We start from the raw sequence: 19,580 nt of genomic DNA on the forward strand, positions 1-19,580 counted from the left end.
GCAACATCAGCTGTCCCATTTCCAGACCTGCTCGTCTGATTTAGTTTTAGCTGGTTCATATGCTTCTACTAGAAGCTTTCTGACTTCTCTGAATTAATTTTCTCTGATATGAGTCCTGGAGGGAACAATTATCATGTAAGGAATAATAGTATTTTACTGACACTGGAAGCTCAACAGACATAGTCAAAATAACACTTTATTAGGGCAGGTACAAGCAGCTTTTTAAAGGTAAAAGTGAGTTTTTACACTACCAAAACCTGAAGTCTTTAGGTAATTGTTATTCTTTATCCTGTTCTTTTCTCATATTGCCATCGACATTGTGAAGTGCACCAGTCCCTCCCGCAGAAAGACATTAACCCCTATGTTGTTGACAGTTGTGATGGTGTGACTATGGTCATCATGGCCAAGCATTTTTTTTTCCCCACTAGTGGCCTTTATTTTTATTTATTTTTTGACAGTAGGCAGACAGGAAAGAGGGGTAGAGAGAGGGGGAGACATTCGGCAAATGTCGCCGGGTCGCCAGTCCTCGAACCCAGGACGGACGCTTCGAAGACTGTAGCCTCCGTATATTGTCACGCGCTTAACCCTTACAACATTAGCGCCGCGCCATGGCCAAACATTTTTTAGCCGTTTTAGTCTCATCAGACCAAAGGACATGTCTCACTCAGACCCGATTCACTGTCTGGGGATAACAACACTCTCTTACCACCTTCAGCCAGCATCTTCACAAGGTCTTGGGGTTTCATTCTGAGGTTTCCTCGCACAATTTACGCTTAAACACATTGCTCACTGAGACACGGAACCTGTCTTACTGAACAATATGATGGCTGGAAATGCCCATGTTGTTTATGCTGGCACATATTTATTTGAGCAGATGAATGTGGCACATTCAGACATCTGTCAAATTGCATGTAAGAATGAATCAAGTTCACAATTTTTCCAGAGTGTCAAAAACAAGACAGTGTGTTTCAGGTGATGCCTTATGATACATCTACAAGTGTGCCCCCACTTAAGTCAAATGTTGTAAATTAACAACTTGACATCAGCTGATATTCTCCCAAATTGCTAAAGGACATAGTAATCTTAGTGTAAGTGTGTTTATTCTGGTGGCGTATGAACACGTGTAACAGCTTAATCGCGTGCAATGCAGACAGCAGACAACAAGATGTCATAGATGGGAGATATTAGCTACTTGTGTGTGTTTTTTTTCTAAAAGTCGCTGAGTTTACAGCACCAGTACTAAACACATTTTTATTTGTCATATTTGCTAATATAGTATAAATAGGAACATTGTAGAGCAACAAAGACTTTACAGAGGAGAAATAATGTAACTGATTTTAACAAAGATTGTTAATTGCACAACAGATGCAGCAGATTTCCAATAAATACATCTTTAAGCCCATTATCCACAAAAAAAAAAAACAACAAAATGATCTGTCCTGATAATATGAAAATGTTAATCTGACAAGCAAGTAAATGTGGAAGATGATTATACAAGTATGCTTGATGCTGGAAAGGGAAAAAATACATAAAACAGCCACACACATTCCTGATCCTCCAGCCTCACCTGAACATGTTGTCACTGACCAGGTGGGAATACAAATTCGTTTCCTGCACCTCGTACAACGTGCCGTACACGAATGAAATGGGTACATGAAATGAGCTCCAGATTTTCCTTTAAGTGCTACAAAACATTCAAAGAGAATGTCTACACCCTTGACTACCATGTCGAGGGTGGCTAGAAAACATGATGAAAGATATCAGAGAAAAAGGTGCAGAGGACCAGCTTGTGATTGTCACTCATCACTTAGTAACCGTAACCCTGGTGATAGCCATCCTGGTAACCGTGTTCATAGCCATGCTGATGGTAGCCGTATCCGCCATACTCGTCTTCTGGGCACCGCATGCCGAGTGATTGCTGGATGGCCATCTCCTGTCTGCGAAGCTGCATAGAGTCCACCAAGTCATAGACATTAGCCATGGACCACATGGACGAAGGGTACCAGGACTTCACGTTGCCGTCTTTCCCCACAAGCAGCATGGAGAAGTACTCTGGGCTGATTTGGAAGTAGTTCCTCATGTCCTTCACCAGGGTGGCTGGGAGCCCTTCACGCTCCACTGTAGCACTCCCTGAAAAGTGCAAACATCCAAGGGACAATTACAGTGTTTCAAGGGGAGGATTTATTTCTACAAAGCTATAATTTTCTTTAAAGACTCTTTTGACATTTCCTGTACCTCCATCTTATCTTGGACTCCAGCAGGCAAGATTCTGGCTTTAGTATCTAAAGTCTCCCATGAGGCTTGACTCATTTTTTGTAGAAATTAAAAAGCTTGCTTAAAAAGCTATTTTGACCAAAATCAATAGTTAAAATAAAATGCAGAAATGCCAGCCTATGCAAGGGTTTCTGTTTGGAATTGCGGTTGTGGTTGTCACTGATTTGAACTTCAGCTGCTGTCACACTGTTTCTTATCTTGCCACATATTTTGACCTATTTATCTATTTTATGTTGGTTCAAAAGTGAAGAAACTAAAAGCAACATCAAGTCTTGTTGTGTATATGGTGCATGTGTACAGCTCACGGTGCATGATGCTACATATTTTGCATGTGTTTGATGAAAGGAACACTGCGTTGAGGGGGATAGAAGGCAGCCCGACCCTATGATGAGCTGGCTTTGCCGGTGTGACCAGCCAGCCATAGGATTTGAACAAGTCAGAAATCTTTTCAGACCAGAAGAGTGAAAAGATTATTATAATTTTTAATTGAAGCATTTCCTTGGTGAGCAACAGTTTCACTGTACTGAGTTTGTCCGCCCTTATTGTTTTGAAAATAATAGCAGTGGGAGACTTCTGGTGCAGATATTATGCAAAGTGCTCATGTCAGAGAATATCTGCATAGTATATAGGGTATGTATTTTTACACTGCTCTGTTTTTGGCCCAACAGTATTTCAATCAGGTTGAATTCTGGACATTGACTGGACCATTTCAACATGCTGATTATTTTCTCTTTAAGCCATTTTGTAGCAGATCTGGTGCTGTGTTTGGTGCCATTCCCGTATTAATGACCCAGTTTGGGACAACCTTCAGCTGTAAAAAAGTCTTGACCTAAAAGATTTGTTAAACACAATTTTACAGTTTTCTCTCCTGATTAAAAAAAAACAAAAAACTGTACCTACTCCCATCTTTTTCTAATTGTGTTACCTTGAATTTTACGTTTTTAATGTGCTAACTTGAGGCTACAGAAGCGTCCGCCTTTGAAGGAGAATGCACTTTTCTAAGATTATTGACCACTCAAGATGCTTTTACACTGCATGTCACATTCACTTATTCATCTCAGAAATATAGTCAGATCCAAATGTCATGCTCAATGTGGTGCAAGTTTAAATTGAACTGACAACCTCCCAGTAAGTGGCTGACAACTATTTCCCCTTGCATCAACCACAAACTCATTTACAATCAAAGTGTTTTAGAGATGAATGTGGAGCCAGCTGTCAAACAGATGAAACTATGTCCAAACCAGGTCGAGCTGTTTCCAACACCAAATTTGGTGTTCTAATGGCCCATTCAAGGTCTATGCCTCAATTTCACCTAAAACACACCAGTCTTCCTCTACCCTGAATATGACCGACTGATAATATTGTTATAGAAAGCTACTTTAAATTATTTCTGCCAAAATGATGAATTAGTTTCTTGCAAATTGCATTAGTAATTTACATGAGTTTTTATTCAATGTAAATAGTGGTGGTTTTTGTTGATGCTTTTTTTTTTTGCTGGGAAAGACAATATTGTATTTAAATATGTCCTGTAACATCAGAACCCTGTGGGTACCATGGTGTTATAAAACTCAGTTTTATACAAGAAAGTTCTTACCATTTATGGGATAAAGTTCCAAGACTCCCCCCATGTCAGGCAGCTCAGTACCAACCAGCTTCAGGATGGCGATGTGCCTCAGACCTAAGACATCATGGTAAACACAGCACAAATAAATGCATGACCACATGTGAGAAAAAAGCTGTAGCCATGAAATGGCAGTCAGCTGTTTCCGGCCCATCAGCCTTTCTGCGGATGTGAGCTGATTGCTCTGGGTGTTTGTTCCTGGCACTGCCCTAAAGGCTGTTTTTTATGTAAAGGGAAGAGAACACGGAGGTGGTCTGGAAAATCCTGCTAAAAAAGGGTTTCCTCTGAAGTGGGAGAGCACAGGGAGGATACTGGCTTCCCTTGGTGAACACCAAGTGCTAAATAGCAGGATCAAACCTCTCAGGCCTCCAGCCCAGTCGGAGGGACAGGCCTTTGTCTGGGGCTGGGAAAGTGAACAGCTCCGGCTTCCAGTTCTGCCAAGATCAACACACAAGGAGGAAAAAGTTCCAATGTAACTGAGAGTGGACTTGCTGATAAGGCATGATGTGCAGTTTTTCTTCTTTCATACTTGATCTTATTCAGTAGTATTCCAGCAGTATTCCACATCTCACTAAAAAGGGAATATATCAATTGTTACTTTTTTTTTGATAGTAATCAAATATTTAGATCAGTGCCAAAAAAAAAAAAAAAACTGCTCAGAACTTCTAGGTGAACTTTTAAAGGAATAGTTAAGTTTTTTTTTTAAAGTAAGGTTCTTTTGAGAGATTATGAGCAGTCAGTATCTGCTGTAGGTTACTTTCTTCTTGTCTTAATTTTGTACAAATATGGCTTTGTTCTTGGAGGCTTAAGGGATAGATTTTCTGAAGTGTGGTTTTGTAAAGATCTTATAATTAATAGCTAAACAGCTAGTTAGACAAACTCCCCATCTTAGCTGATTTTAGCTTTTTAAAACAACAAAAACTGAAAACGTTCATTACAACACTATATTGAGGGGATATTAAATATCAGTGCTTTTTAAAGAGAATGTGAAGTTTGTCTCAGTTTTCTTGGCCAAACGAAGTTCATGTAACTGCTCTTAAGTTACACCGGTTGAAGTTGCTAGGTGGATCAGTTGGCCTGATCAGCTGGCTGGAATAATTACCAAAGAAAACAGGGAGACCTGGAAAAGCACAGGAATGCACTATCTTCAATGCTGTAAGCACAAATGACCACTTGATGCAAAATCAAACAGTTTTCTCCAGTCTTGGTGGCCTTAGGTGCTTTTTTCACTGCAGCAACATTTCCAGGCACCTGGGTAGTTTCCTAGGGTAGTTTTTTTTTCTCCCCTGTGTTCCCATTGCAGGAATCAGGGACAAATAAGACAAAGACTTGCTCACGAATTACTTTTTAGATTAACCCTGAACTGAAGGCGGAGCTTTATGGTGGGAGGATTGATTCTACCAACACATATCCACACAGTTGAGGTGGCAGTCTGTGGCTTTAAAACCATAAACATTCTGAAATTAATGCTTTTTTGTTCTGACTTCACTGTTTTTTACTGGAGTCTGGACTCTGCTGTTGCAGTAGCCGGAGCTCTGAAATGAACAGAAACCAAGATAAATGGAGGTGTGTTTTCAGATTTGTAATTGATGTTGCTTGTTCTGTTGTGTCCATGCACTGCCCTATATCCAAAACAGATTTTGTGCATGCCAGACTATAACTGTTACCTTGACCCTGACATCCCAGTAATAGATAAAAAGGTTCTGAGTGAGGACTGAGTAATGCTCTGTTGCCAAAGGAATGCTGTATGAAAATCCAAACATATTATATTGGTTATAATTATAGTTTATTTATACTGCATCACTTTACATTGGCTCAATATTATTAAGACATTCCATTTTTCTGTATGAATTTCAAAAACACGTCATTATCACAGACTGACCAGGTCTTTAGTTTAAATAACCACAAACCTGAATGTAAATGTAGTGGTGGCTTAGAATCATTCAGTAGCAAACTTCTTCCAACTAAAACAACTCATAACATAGTGAGTAAACGCTATGTTTGTTATATTTCACATTCAGATAATAATCTGGCATTAAAATCACTCTCTTCGCCCATGTGGTCCATGGCTCAGTTAACACTGCCCACTTTTTTGCTTAGGATTTTGAATTTGATAGGAACACAACTCTATCGACAATGGATGAATGGGTCGGTTCCCACTTCAGATTTTTGCAGAGATCAAATGATCCCACCAACCCCTTCCTTTGTCTGTCTTCAGAACCTTTGGGTTTTAGACTACAGGTTTATTTGCTTTTTGTTTTGTACATATTGTCAATTTTCAAATTTATTAAAAATTAAAGTTTAATAATAATCTTGAGACCATTTGTGAATGAGTTTTTATTAAACCCACAGTCACCTCCTACAAACAGGTGCTGGTTATTTCTTCCCTTCACTTTTTTTCATACCTATGCAGTTTTAGTTTATTCATATGCAACTTTTTTCAAATACAAAAATGAGCCAAAGGTTGTTTCATATCCCCCTTCTAACCCCTGATTTATAGTAATATGCTTTTATCTACTCATACTCTACTGAGAGAAAAAACATGGTTATACAAAAACATCTTCCATCTGGCTGTAAGGGAGTTCTATTTGGACTTCTTAAAAAATCTTTAAAAACAAATTCAAGGGTGCATTGATAAAAGTCATCAAAGTGCTAAAAATGTGCACGTTCTGACTGCGTTTATGAACCATAGAAATAAAAAAGAGCTGTGGATAAATGTCACTATGCTTGAAATCCATTAATCAACTTTGATGGATGAGGCAACCCGGGTAGAAAACCCAGAATATTTGGTTTTACTGATATGTGGGGCTATCCAAGGGAATGTCCAGTTTACATTTATCAGCCATAAATCTGTCAGACACATCAGATTGTTAAGATTTACAATGTTTTGATATAAATGCCTATTTTTGATCTAGACAGTTATAACTGTCAAGAAACTGTGGAAAAGCTGAACAATGGGTGTTTCCTCTGCCAGCGGAAAAAAGACCCGGTTAGTATTAGAGAAACAAAGACAACAGCTCTATATATATATATATACACACACACGCACAGGGGTTGGACAATGAAACTGAAAGACCTGGTTTTAGACCACAATAATTTATTATTATGGTGTAGCGCCTCCTTTTGCGGCTAATACAGCGTCAATTCGTCTTGGGAATAACATATACAAGTCCTGTACAGTGGTCAGAGGGATTTTAAGCCATTCTTCTTGCAGGATAGTGGCCAGGTCACTACGTGATACTGGTGGAGGAAAACGTTTCCTGACTCGCTCCTCCAAAACACCCCAAAGTGGCTCAATAATATTTAGATCTGGTGACTGTGCAGGCCATGGGAGATGTTCAACTTCACTTTCATGTTCATCAAACCAATCTTTCACCAGTCTTGCTGTGTGTATTGGTGCATTGTCATCCTGATACACGGCACCGCCTTCAGGATACAATGTTTGAACCATTGGATGCACATGGTCCTCAAGAATGGTTCGGTAGTCCTTGGCAGTGATGCGCCCATCTATCACAAGTATTGGGCCAAGGGAATGCCATGATATGGCAGCTCAAACCATCACTGATCCACCCCCATGCTTCACTCCGGGCATGTCTGGGTGGTATGCTTCTTTGGGGCTTCTCCACACCGTAACTCTCCCGGATGTGGGGAAAACAGTAAAGGTGGACTCATCAGAGAACAATACATGTTTCACATTGTCCACAGTCCAAGATTTGCGCTCCCGGCCGTGTATATTGACCCTGTGGAGCTCCCGACGGACAGTTCTGGTGGAAACAGGAGAGTTGAGGTGCACATTTAATTCTGCCGTGATTTGGGCAGCCGTGGTTTTATGTTTTTTGGATACAATCCGAATTAGCACCTGAACATCCCTTTCAGACAGCTTCCTCTTGCGTCCACAGTTAATCCTGTTGGATGTGGTTTGTCCTTCTTGGTGGTATGCTGACATTACCCTGGATACCGTGGCTCTTGATACATCACAAAGACTTGCTGTCTTGGTCACAGATGCACCAGCAAGACGTGCACCAACAATTTGTCCTCTTTTGAACTCTGGTATGTCACCCATAATGTTGTGTCATTGTTTTTTTTTTTTACATATGTGGAACGGCTAGAACAAGTAGGATAGCAGGGCTAAACTGTCCTTGGTGTTCGCATTGTAAATGGTAGATTGATGTCTTTAGTGGTGCTGAGTGATTGACAGATGTCTTACCATTGGGGCTGATTTTGTTCAGCCCCGGGTCAGCCCAAGGCTACAGGCTTTAGCTAAAGAGGGTGAACCTACAACAGCACTTTTAATTTCCTTTTGGGATTAATAAAGTATTTTTGAATTAAATTGAATTTTGAATTGAATTTCATTCCCTGCCGTTTTTCTCAATTTCTTTGGAGGAAAAAAACGGAAGTGAAGAGGTTGGAGACAGATAGACTAAAGGACATTCAAATCCAGCCAAAGGAAAAGCGACAAAATGAAAGTTTTTTCTGTTACCTGGTTTCAGCAAATGTACTGGCTGCCAACAGAATTTGTATTCTCTGTGTTTGGAGCGTGCTTTTGGCAGGAAGAGCAGATCCAACCAACTAGACGATGTGATGTTTTTCTTTTGTGAAAAGGTGAAAGATGAGTATCGTACCTCATGGTTCAGGTTGCGTTCAGTTACAATAGAAAATTAACCACTTATTGTTCTGACATGGTATCGGACGTGCACATTTAAACATATCGGACGTGCTCATTTCCAGATGTCCTACATATATACTATTTGCTCTGAGTTGTCTGCCTTAAAACACAGTTTTGCTGCTAGATAGACCACATGAATGGTTCATATGAAATAAAACACTCAATAAAGCGACGCCCAAATTTATTCCTAAGTCTAGCAGATCTATATTTAAAGTGATTTTCATTCAATCAAAAAGTAGGAAGGACACGAGGCAGATATCGTTCAAAATATAACAGTGTGTAAGAACTTACTTACTTTACTGTCATTGTCCTAATAACAAGAGTTATAGATAACGACATTTGGTGGAGCATCATGCAGCTGCATAGTAAAAAGAGCAAGTAAAGGAGTAGTAAGGAGTTAAGAAATCAGTTTTAATTTAAATTGTACAGGTCCTTCTCAAAATATTGGCATATTGTGATAAAGTTAATTATTTTCCATAATGTAATGATGAAAATTTAACATTCATATATTTTAGATTCATTGCACACTAACTGAAATATTTCAGGTCTGTTATTGTCTTAATACGGATGATTGTGGCATACAGCTCATGAAAACCCAAAATTCCTATCTCACAAAATTAGCATATTTCATCCGACCAATAAAAGAAAAGTGTTTTTAATACAAAAAACGTCAACCTTCAAATAATCATGTACAGTTATGCACTCAATACTTGGTCGGGAATCCTTTGGCAGAAATGACTGCTTCAATGCGGCGTGGCATGGAGGTAATCAACCTGTGGCACTGCTGAGGTCTTATGGAGGCCCAGGATGCTTCGATAGCGGCCTTTAGCTCATCCAGAGTGTTGGGTCTTGAGTCTCATTAAAAGGGTCTCTAAACGAGCTATGAACCTAATCATCTGAATCAACGAGTTAACTCTAAACACCTGCAAAAGATTCCTGAGGCCTTTAAAACTCCCAGCCTGGGTCATCACTCAAAACTCCAATCATGGGTAAGACTGCCGACCTGACTGCTGTCCAGAAGGCCACTATTGACACCCTCAAGCAAGAGGGTAAGACACAGAAAGACATTTCTGAACGAATAGGCTGTTCCCAGAGTGCTGTATCAAGGCACCTCAGTGGGAAGTCTGTGGGAAGGAAAAAGTGTGGCAGAAAACGCTGCACAACGAGAAGAGGTGACCGGACCCTGAGGAAGATTGTGGAGAAGGGCCGATTCCAGACCTTGGGGGACCTGCGGAAGCAGTGGACTGAGTCTGGAATAGAAACATCCAGAGCCACCGTGCACAGGCGTGTGCAGGAAATGGGCTACAGGTGCCGCATTCCCCAGACCTGGGCTACAGAGAAGCAGCACTGGACTGTTGCTCAGTGGTCCAAAGTACTTTTTTCGGATGAAAGCAAATTCTGCATGTCATTCGGAAATCAAGGTGCCAGAGTCTGGAGGAAGACTGGGGAGAAGGAAATGCCAAAATGCCAGAAGTCCAGTGTCAAGTATCCACAGTCAGTGATGGTCTGGGGTGCCGTGTCAGCTGCTGGTGTTGGTCCACTGTGTTTTATCAAGGGCAGGGTCAATGCAGCTAGCTATCAGGAGATTTTGGAGCACTTCATGCTTCCATCTGCTGAAAAGCTTTATGGAGATGAAGATTTCATTTTTCAGCATGACCTGGCACCAGCTCACAGTGCCAAAACCACTGGTAAATGGTTTACTGACCATGGTATCACTGTGCTCAATTGGCCTGCCAACTCTCCTGACCTGAACCCCATAGAGAATCTGTGGGATATTGTGAAGAGAACGTTGAGAGACTCAAGACCCAAAACTCTGGATGAGCTAAAGGCCGCTATCGAAGCATCCTGGGCCTCCATAAGACCTCAGCAGTGCCACAGGCTGATAGCCTCCATGCCACGCCGCATTGAAGCAGTTATTTCTGCCAAAGGATTCCCGACCAAGTATTGAGTGCATAACTGTACATGATTATTTGAAGGTTGACGTTTTTTGTATTAAAAACACTTTTCTTTTATTGGTCGGATGAAATATGCTAATTTTGTGAGATAGGAATTTTGGGTTTTCATGAGCTGTATGCCACAATCATCCGTATTAAGACAATAACAGACCTGAAATATTTCAGTTAGTGTGCAATGAATCTAAAATATATGAATGTTAAATTTTCATCATGACATTATGGAAAATAATGAACTTTATCACAATATGCTAATATTTTGAGAAGGACCTGTATTAGAATGGCATGTAGAAAATATTTATTGTCTTCTCAATAATCAATGGTATACGTTTTACTGATTTTAAAACACTGAGACCCATTTTATTTATTTAAGTGCTGACCAGCTTTTTTCCTGTTTCCACTGGTGTTTTGACTTTTTTTTGTGGAGGACAGTCATTAGGGCTGGAAGTCCTCCTTGCCATCAACATAATCTCCAACACAGTGTCCATTCTAACATCAGGTTTCTTTTTTCATTCTATACTGTCAAAATGTGAATCCTCATCTACTCCACGTATCTATTATTTTAATTTACATATCCTTGAGAATAAGATTAATGATCTTGGTCTTTCTGCCCCAATCTTGCACAAAGTCATCCGACAGCATTTCCCCATTTTGAGGAGAAACCAACTCAAACAGTATCCCACATTCTTGTGTTTTTTTTTTTTTTTTTGCTCACAGAGACTTTTTATAATGACCTACCACTCCCGAAAGCTTGGAGCTGTTAGCTGTTTATAAAGTAACAGGGAGATACCAAAAACACGAAAGCAGCACAAGTCAGATTGGCGAACAAAGTGAAATTGTCAATGTTGGGCAGGGTGAACACTGTCTGTCAGCTGGATGAGGGACACCGCATCGCTGTACAGACGCACAACGAGCTGGTGGAAAAACAACATACATTATCACGGAATTTGGATTGTGTTAAATTTAACGGGCACTTGAGCTACCACTTTGTGGATCTGATTAATCTTCCTTGTCACTGAATCGGGGTGTTGTTCTGGATCTGGTTAACCAGTTCCCTTTCAGTTCTCTTCTTTTTTCAGTTGTCAAATACACAGGTGACCAAATATACCAATAAAACCAGATGAAATTGGGGATAAAATACAAGAAGCATGGGCTGCACGGTGGCGCAGTTGATAGCACTGTTGCCTTGCAACAAGAAGGTCCTGGGTGTCTTCCAGCCGGGGGTCTTTCTGCATGGAGTGTGTATGTTCTCCCCGTACATGCGTGGGTTTTGTCCAGGTACTCTGGCTTCCTCCAACAGTCCAAAAACATGACTGTTAGGTTAATTGGTCTCTCAAAATTGCCCTTAGGTGTGAATGAGTGTCCTGTATGTCTCTGTGTTGCCCTGCGATGGATTGGCAACCTGTCCAGGGTGTACCCTGCATCTCGCCTGTAAAATGCTGGCGGTAGGCACCAGCTCTCCTGTGACCCTCTATGGAATAAGTGGTATAGAAGATGAATGAATGCATATAAGAAGCACCATTTGTTGCTCTGCAATCTGACAAAACCATAGATGTGGCTTGTGTGAGCCAGTGTGTGATTATGTTCAGGTACATCATTGAATGATGCACTGCAGTAGAGAGATTCCTGGGCTTTTTCCTGCTAGAGGACAGGTCTGGATAGGGAATTGAAAAGCTCCTGAAAGAAAATCTGCAGCCATTTAAACTGGAAAATAAACTTTTCGCATAGACTTAAGATGGAGCTGCTGTGATGAGCAGTGCATCATTCAGTTTGCAGGCTAGGCTGAGGGAGGCCTTTGTGCACTATTATGCCCATCAGTTAAATATAATCATTCAGCAGGCATGCTCATTGCTTACACCTGTTATAAGGCTTGAAATCCCACTTATTAAATCCCACTTATTAAACCTGACAGGGCACACCTGTGAAGTGAAAACCATTTCAGGTGACTACCTCTTGAAGCTCATCAACAGAATGCCAAGAGTGTGCGGAGCAGTAATCAAAGCAAAAGGTGGCTACTTTGAAGAACCTAGAAAGGTGAACACTTTTTTGTTCAGTATATAATTCCACATTCATAGTTTTGATGCCTTCAGTGTGAAGCTACAATATTCATAGTCATGTAAATAAAGAAAACTCTTTGAATGAGAAGGTGTGTCCAAACCTTTGGTCTGTACTGTATATATATATATATATATATATATTTTTTTTATTATTATTGTTAAAGAACTAGCATGTATGAAACAATGATAAACCATTTTCTGATGCATTGTAATGTTCTGCTAGAACACGCAAGCACCAGACAGACCTTTTGCTCTGAACACTGATTTATTAAGGTCGAACAATACAGGGCAGCTCATACAACATGGTAAAGCCAACACTTTTAGCTCATCATCAACAACCCCCTCCTTCCAGAAAGCGCCCCAACTTTCCATGTAAACCAAAAATACCTATCGTCAGAGAACAGTAGCAGTGCAACAACAATGAACACCTAATATTAATCCATAACGGATCATTACAGCATTTGCTTAAAAATTCAAACGTGTTTGTTTTAACAGAGTTATGTAAAATTTTCAAACTACAACAATAATAAAAAACATCCAAACCAAACCTGAACAATATTCTGACATTCCGTGATGAGCTAAACCTCAAGTGGATCTATCCTATCAAAACATAACAGCTAAAAGATTTTCCACAGAGGCCTAAATTAGTTGTCCTCTTTGGAATGTTGGCATGCCACTTGTTGCATGAGCTGCTCTTCTTCCTTTACCCAGCCAGGTCTTCACATGAGGCATTGGGTGCCATTGCATGCTTGGTGGTCCAACTGAGCTGACAAAGAGGAGGTTTGCTCCTGTACTTAGTGATGATATTGTTTGTGGTACTGAACCCATGCTCACAATCTGCATTACTTGCTGACAATGTATCCACTGCCACAAGCAACGTCTTCATCTTGTTAGGCATGCTTCTCCCCCCATTTGCCTTGTACTCAATGAATCTAAGATGGGCCTCATTTCATTCAGGTGTAGGACATGACACAAAGCCCTTCCCTCATCTTCTCCATGTCGGGGATTGTCATGGTCCCATTTGTCAGGGTTAGGGACTGTCATTTGATTTAAAAGTCTGCTGTAAGTCTCTTTTCTGTTGGCCGTGACACTTACCTGTGCTTTGTTAGCTGCAGTTGTAAAGAGTCTGTCTTTCAAACTCTCTGCCACTCCTTGAACAAACTGTGCAGCGTCAAAGATGGGAGACCTGCCAAGTCTTAAGTGTACTCCCTTAAATTTAATCTCTTCCTCTGCCTGTCTAGCTTCATCTACAGGTCCTTCTCAAAATATTAGCATATTGTGATAAAGTTCATTATTTTCCATAATGTCATGATGAAAATTTAACATTCATATATTTTAGATTCATTGCACACTAACTGAAATATTTCAGGTCTTTTATTGTCTTAATACAGATGATTTTGGCATACAGCTCATAAAAACCCAAAATTCGTATCTCACAAAATTAGCATATTTCATCTGACCAATAAAAGAAAATGTTTTTTATACAAAAAACATCAACCTTCAAATAATCATGTACAGTTATGCACTCAATACTTGGTCGGGAATCCTTTTGCAGAAATGACTGCTTCAATGTGGCGTGGCATGGAGGCAATCAGCCTGTGGCACTGCAGAGGTCTTATGGAGGCCCAGGATGCTTCGATAGCGGCCTTTAGCTCATCCAGAGTGTTGGGTCTTGAGTCTCTCAACGTTCTCTTCACAATATCCCACAGATTCTCTATGGGGTTCAGGTCAGGAGAGTTGGCAGGCCAATTGAGCACAGTGATACCATGGTCAGTAAACCATTTACCAGTGGTTTTGGCACTGTGAGCTGGTGCCAGGTCGTGCTGAAAAATGAAATCTTCATCTCCATAAAGCTTTTCAGCAGATGGAAGCATGAAGTGCTCCAAAATCTCCTGATAGCTAGCTGCATTGACCCTGCCCTTGATAAAACACAGTGGACCAACACCAGCAGCTGACACGGCACCCCAGACCATCACTGACTGTGGGTACTTGACACTGGACTTCTGGCATTTCCTTCTCCCCAGTCTTCCTCCAGACTCTGGCACCTTGATTTCCGAATGACATGCAGAATTTGCTTTCATCCGAAAAAAGTACTTTGGACCACTGAGCAACAGTCCAGTGCTGCTTCTCTGTAGCCCAGGTCAGGCGCTTCTGCCGCTGTTTCTGGTTCAAAAGTGGCTTGACCTGGGGAATGCGGCACCTGTAGCCCATTTCCTACACATGCCTGTGCACGGTGGCTCTGGATGTTTCTACTCCGGACTCAGTCCACTGCTTCCGCAGGTCCCCCACGGTCTGGAATCGGCCCTTCTCCACAATCTTCCTCAGGGTCCGGTCACCTCTTCTCGTTGTGCAGCGTTTTCTGCCACACTTTTTCCTTCCCACAGACTTCCCACTGAGGTGCCTTGATACAGCACTCTGGGAACAGCCTATTCGTTCAGAAATTTCTTTCTGTGTCTTACCCTCTTGCTTGAGGGTGTCAATAGTGGCCTTCTGGACAGCAGTCAGGTCGGCAGTCTTACCCATGATTGGGGTTTTGAGTGATGAACCAGGCTGGGAGTTTTAAAGGCCTCAGGAATCTTTTGCAGGTGTTTAGAGTTAACTTGTTGATTCAGATGATTAGGTTCATAACTCGTTTAGAGACCCTTTTAATGATATGCTAATTTTGTGAGATAGGAATTTTGGGTTTTCATGAGCTGTATGCCAAAATCATCCGTATTAAAACAATAAAAGACCTGAAATATTTCAGTTAGTGTGCAATGAATCTAAAATATATTAATGTTAAATTTTCATCATGACGTTATGGAAAATAATAAACTTTATCACAATATGCTAATATTTTGAGAAGGACCTGTACATGTTGTCCAGGGTATGAACTGAGACTTTCAATGCGTTTGACATACATTGTCATGATCTCATGGGCCTTTGGGAGTGTGGTCTTCCTGTTCTGAAGAAACTCTGACAAGTTCTTTAGTTCAGTCAGGACATCTGTCATCAGCGCAATACTTTTTAGGAAATTTACAGAGCACAGCTTAGACAGCAGACCTTGGAATTTAGCCCTCTCTCTGCTGTCTCTTGTCTCATCCTCTGATGCCTCATGGAAATGCTGTGCCAGTGCTGGATAAGAATGCCAAACTGCACTGACTGTCCTGTATGAAGAAGCAACCCAGCGGACAGTGAACACTCTTCCAATTCTTCTGAGTGTCATGTGCAAATCGGGAGCACATTCACTTAGTTCCCGCATATTTTTTGGTGACTGGCTATACAGTGAATATAGGCTGTCAAGGAATGCCTGGAAGTCTTTTGTTCCCCCTGTTGCCTCCAGTGCCTGGTCCACAGCCAGCTCCAGTCTGTGATTAAAGCAGTGCCACAGTACAATGTGTGGAAAGTCATTCTGGAGCAGCTTCCCAACACCTGACTTTACTCCCAACATCACACTTGCCCCATCACTGCAAAATCCTATAAAAACATCCTGCAGCAATTCAATGGTGAACCTACTCTGGAACAAGCAGTTCATAAGCTGTTCTTTGATATGAACAGCAGACAGACTCTAGCCCCACAAGATCCAGTGGAAAAGCAATGGGCTCCATCTCTTCATCAATGTTGGCTTTCAAAACAGACTCATCAGCTAGCACTGTGATTTTACACCTATTTTCTATAATCTCCCTCAGGAGTTTACTCTTCATCTGTGAAGACACATGATCAATAATATCAACACAGACAGTTTTGCTGTGCAAAACACGACCTAAATCAGTAGAATTAGCTTTCTGTAGCTCAATCAGACTCCCAAAGTCAGTGAATGGCTTGTTTTTTTTGGCCATATAATATGCTGTTCTGAATACCCTGGCAGTAGACTCAAATGCAGACTCCTGACTGGTCGCGTTCATGTTTAGAAGAATGTCTTTCTTTGCTGTTTGAAGAATCTTAATTGCTTCTTTGTGTGCTTGGGGGTTTCTCTGCTCGTGAACGTTTTTGCGTAGTGATAAAAGCTGGATAGCTCTTGAATTATTACCAAATTGTGATATCTTTCCCTCCGCCCACTGGCTGGCAATACTGACACCATGGGATGCCATGAGACCTAGACTCTTAACATCATGGCATGGAGTGCATCTCAGTTTTCCATGTTGGATGTATAACCATTCATTTTTGCTTTTAAACTGATCATATTGATCCTTTGTCCAGACAGAGGGATAATCAGTAGGCCTAGCACCATGACCTGTTTTTTGTTCTGAAGATCCCGCAGTTTCTACGTCTTCTTCCTGACATGGTGCCTTTTCACCCTGAACCTCAGCATGCTCAAAATCTTCATCAGTTGTTTTTTCTGATTTTCTGGGGTAACTTTCCATCTTCAGTTTCCATCTTTTCTTTTGAACAAAGAAGTTATTGTTCTCTGCATTGTGGTCAAGTTTTCATTTCATTTAACATAAAAATTTGACAGTTCGGTTGTTTTCGCGGTTTTTATTTAAAAGTCTGTAGATGGTAAGTGATTCATTGTTTGTCCTGTCCTAATGCAAGCGCAGGTTTTTTATGTCTGTGCACCACCTGTGTAAAATCTCCCCGTCCATTAAATCGAACATACCGATCTCCTTGGCAACCGTTCTGTTTTGGAGGTAAGCGCGCATGCGCTCTCGTGTAGTGTATGTGAAATCTCTTCTCATAAGCGGTGTTTTCGAGCTGTACTGTGTTGTTGTAATTCAGCAAAATAACATGAAACACAACTAGTTACTCTCCCTTTGCTTTTAACTGGAGTATTTAGCAGCGAGCAGACAGACATTAAACGTAGCGGTGCTCGTTTTAAAGGCTGGCCGTTCACAAAAGCCTCGAGCTGCGAGGGGAGAGAAGCAAAACAGGAGCATTGATGCTCCATCATAGCAGAACAGTTCAGAAACTATTTGGAATGAGGAGAAAATAAACTATATTTATGAACAGATTAAGTCGTGTTTTAGACTGTCTATTGGTAGCAGATCTGATCTTCTTTGTGTGCTCGAATTTTTGCAGCCGTAACTGGTTCTGGATGACGGCTTCATAGCAGACAGCCGTTCTTCCTTCTTCCCGGTACTGTGTACCGGCGCAGAATCTTTTAGTCGTATTCAATACAGGACCGTACAGGCTCACTTTCACCCTTGTGTGTAACACAAGTGCATTCAAAGTAGTTTAAAATATTAAGGGCCCATCAGAAAGGTCAACACCTCTAGCTTATTTCAGGCCTCCCATGATAAATGGATCCTCCACCTGTTTTAAAGATCTGAACAAGATAAGGACTTTTAAGGGCTATCCAGTTCTTGTATAACCAGAGCTGCCTTATTGTGGTACAAAGTCAAACTTGTTCCTGGTCCAGGTTGGACTCTACCAGAGCTTCCACTTGTCTCCCATTCTGTTTGTGGTGTTCATAGAGAGTATCTTATGACATAGTGATGAAGAGGAGAGTGTATAGTTTTGGGTCTCAGCTTGTTGTGGATAAAATGGTCCTTTTGGCATCTTGTAGCCATGACCTCAGTGTGCACTGGATTGCTATGGGATAAGAGTCAACGGGAAAAACGTTGACTGCTCCCTCCAGGTCACAGGTCAGTTTCTGCATCAAACAGAGGAGTCAGAGTATCTTGCCAACTGGCAGGATGGAGCCTAAAATTGATAGATAGATTAAAAACTCATCTGCAGTAATGTATGCACTACTCCGGCCTACATACTGAGAGAGCACCGGGCCAAAAGGCAAAACGTTTGAGTTACCTGCCTATCTACATGCCAACCCTCACCTGTGGTCAGGAGATATGGATTGGGAATGTGAACAAGAAGGACTATATATCATCTTTGACCTTGGAATACCTTGGGATGACTTCAGAACTCACTGGAGAGTGTTGGAATGGGAGACAGATGTCTGGGTTTCCCTCCTGAACCTGTTATTTCTGCAACCTAGTCTCAGATAAGTGGAAAACAATGGGTGGATATGTCCTTGTTTTATCTCTACTGAAGTTCCGATGAATTTGGTAAGCTCTAAGAGAAATTAATAAACATGGAAAGAAATGCACCTCCTGACACTGAAAAGTGGTAGCATCGTCCACAGTTTTATGAATTCTGATACTGTTGTGTAGGAAACATATATAGAGCAACATGTCTGTTTTTGTTTTCCTCCTTGGACTGTTTCAGCACTAAACTCCAGAACTGACCTCAGAGAACTGAACTAATTGATCAGCCACAGTATACATTTTGCTGACGTTTCAGGTTTGTTTCAGATGGCTCACCCAGATTGCATGCCTGGCTGCTCAGGGCGTATAGCTGCTGCTGATAGGACCACTCCTCATCGCTGGGGGCGGAGATGATGAACAGACGACGTCTCCATCTGAACCTGCAATCAAAGTAAATTTCAGCCTGAATCAAAGTGGCACTTTGGTGCAGCAGTGAAAGCTCTGTGCCAAGACAAGCAGTTTATGCATGTACTCTGCATATTCCCATACAATTACTTCCATAGGGTGACAACCCCAAATTATGGTCAAAAACCTGCCAGATCGCAGCAGTGAGGAAAGAAAATTCTCCATGGTTTCCATGGAAACAAAAGAGGGCCTGTCTGCTTCAGACATTTCGTGAAAATATGTGACAGCAAGGATTTTGCCTTGACAAATTGCAAGGGTTTGCACTACTTTTAATGGACACACAAACAGGCAGCTGCAATCTGCCAAATGCTGCTCAAAGTCAGTATAAATTCCGGTTCAGCTGATTACTAACTGAAGAAACACGTCTAACACGATAGGACCACCATATTCAGTTTCCTAGCGAAACTTTCCAAGTATCTGTGCTTTAGGATGATGCAGAATTTTACATAAACCAATTGATTAAAACTGGTAATTATTTATTATTGTTTGAAGTTTTTTTTGTACATAAGTTTGGCTAAAAACACACACTACCAGTCAAAAGTGTTAGAAACACTTTGTCATTTAAAGGTTTTCTTTATGTTTATGACTATTTACATTGTACGTAGATTCTCACTGAAGGCATCAAAATAAATATGGAATTATGTA

General features: G+C 41.1%; 1 protein-coding gene across 1 annotated transcript in view; it reads right to left on the reverse strand.

Annotated features, from left to right (window-relative positions):
• Positions 1–1,237: 1,237 nt before the first annotated feature.
• Positions 1,238–19,580, reverse strand: part of ccdc80 (coiled-coil domain containing 80) — a 47,117-nt gene continuing 28,774 nt past the window's right edge. Inside the window, exons 8-10 of the mRNA XM_047370776.1 lie at positions 18,807–18,910; positions 3,869–3,952; positions 1,238–2,130 (exon numbers count right to left, since the gene is read on the reverse strand). Coding sequence (XP_047226732.1) covers positions 1,808–2,130; positions 3,869–3,952; positions 18,807–18,910 — 511 coding nt within the window. The 3' untranslated portion in view covers positions 1,238–1,807. The remainder of the gene's footprint in view (positions 2,131–3,868; positions 3,953–18,806; positions 18,911–19,580) is intronic.

The sequence above is a fragment of the Girardinichthys multiradiatus genome, chromosome 7 (genome assembly GCF_021462225.1).
Source record: "Girardinichthys multiradiatus isolate DD_20200921_A chromosome 7, DD_fGirMul_XY1, whole genome shotgun sequence".
In the NCBI taxonomy this organism is placed as follows: Eukaryota; Metazoa; Chordata; class Actinopteri; order Cyprinodontiformes; family Goodeidae; genus Girardinichthys; species Girardinichthys multiradiatus.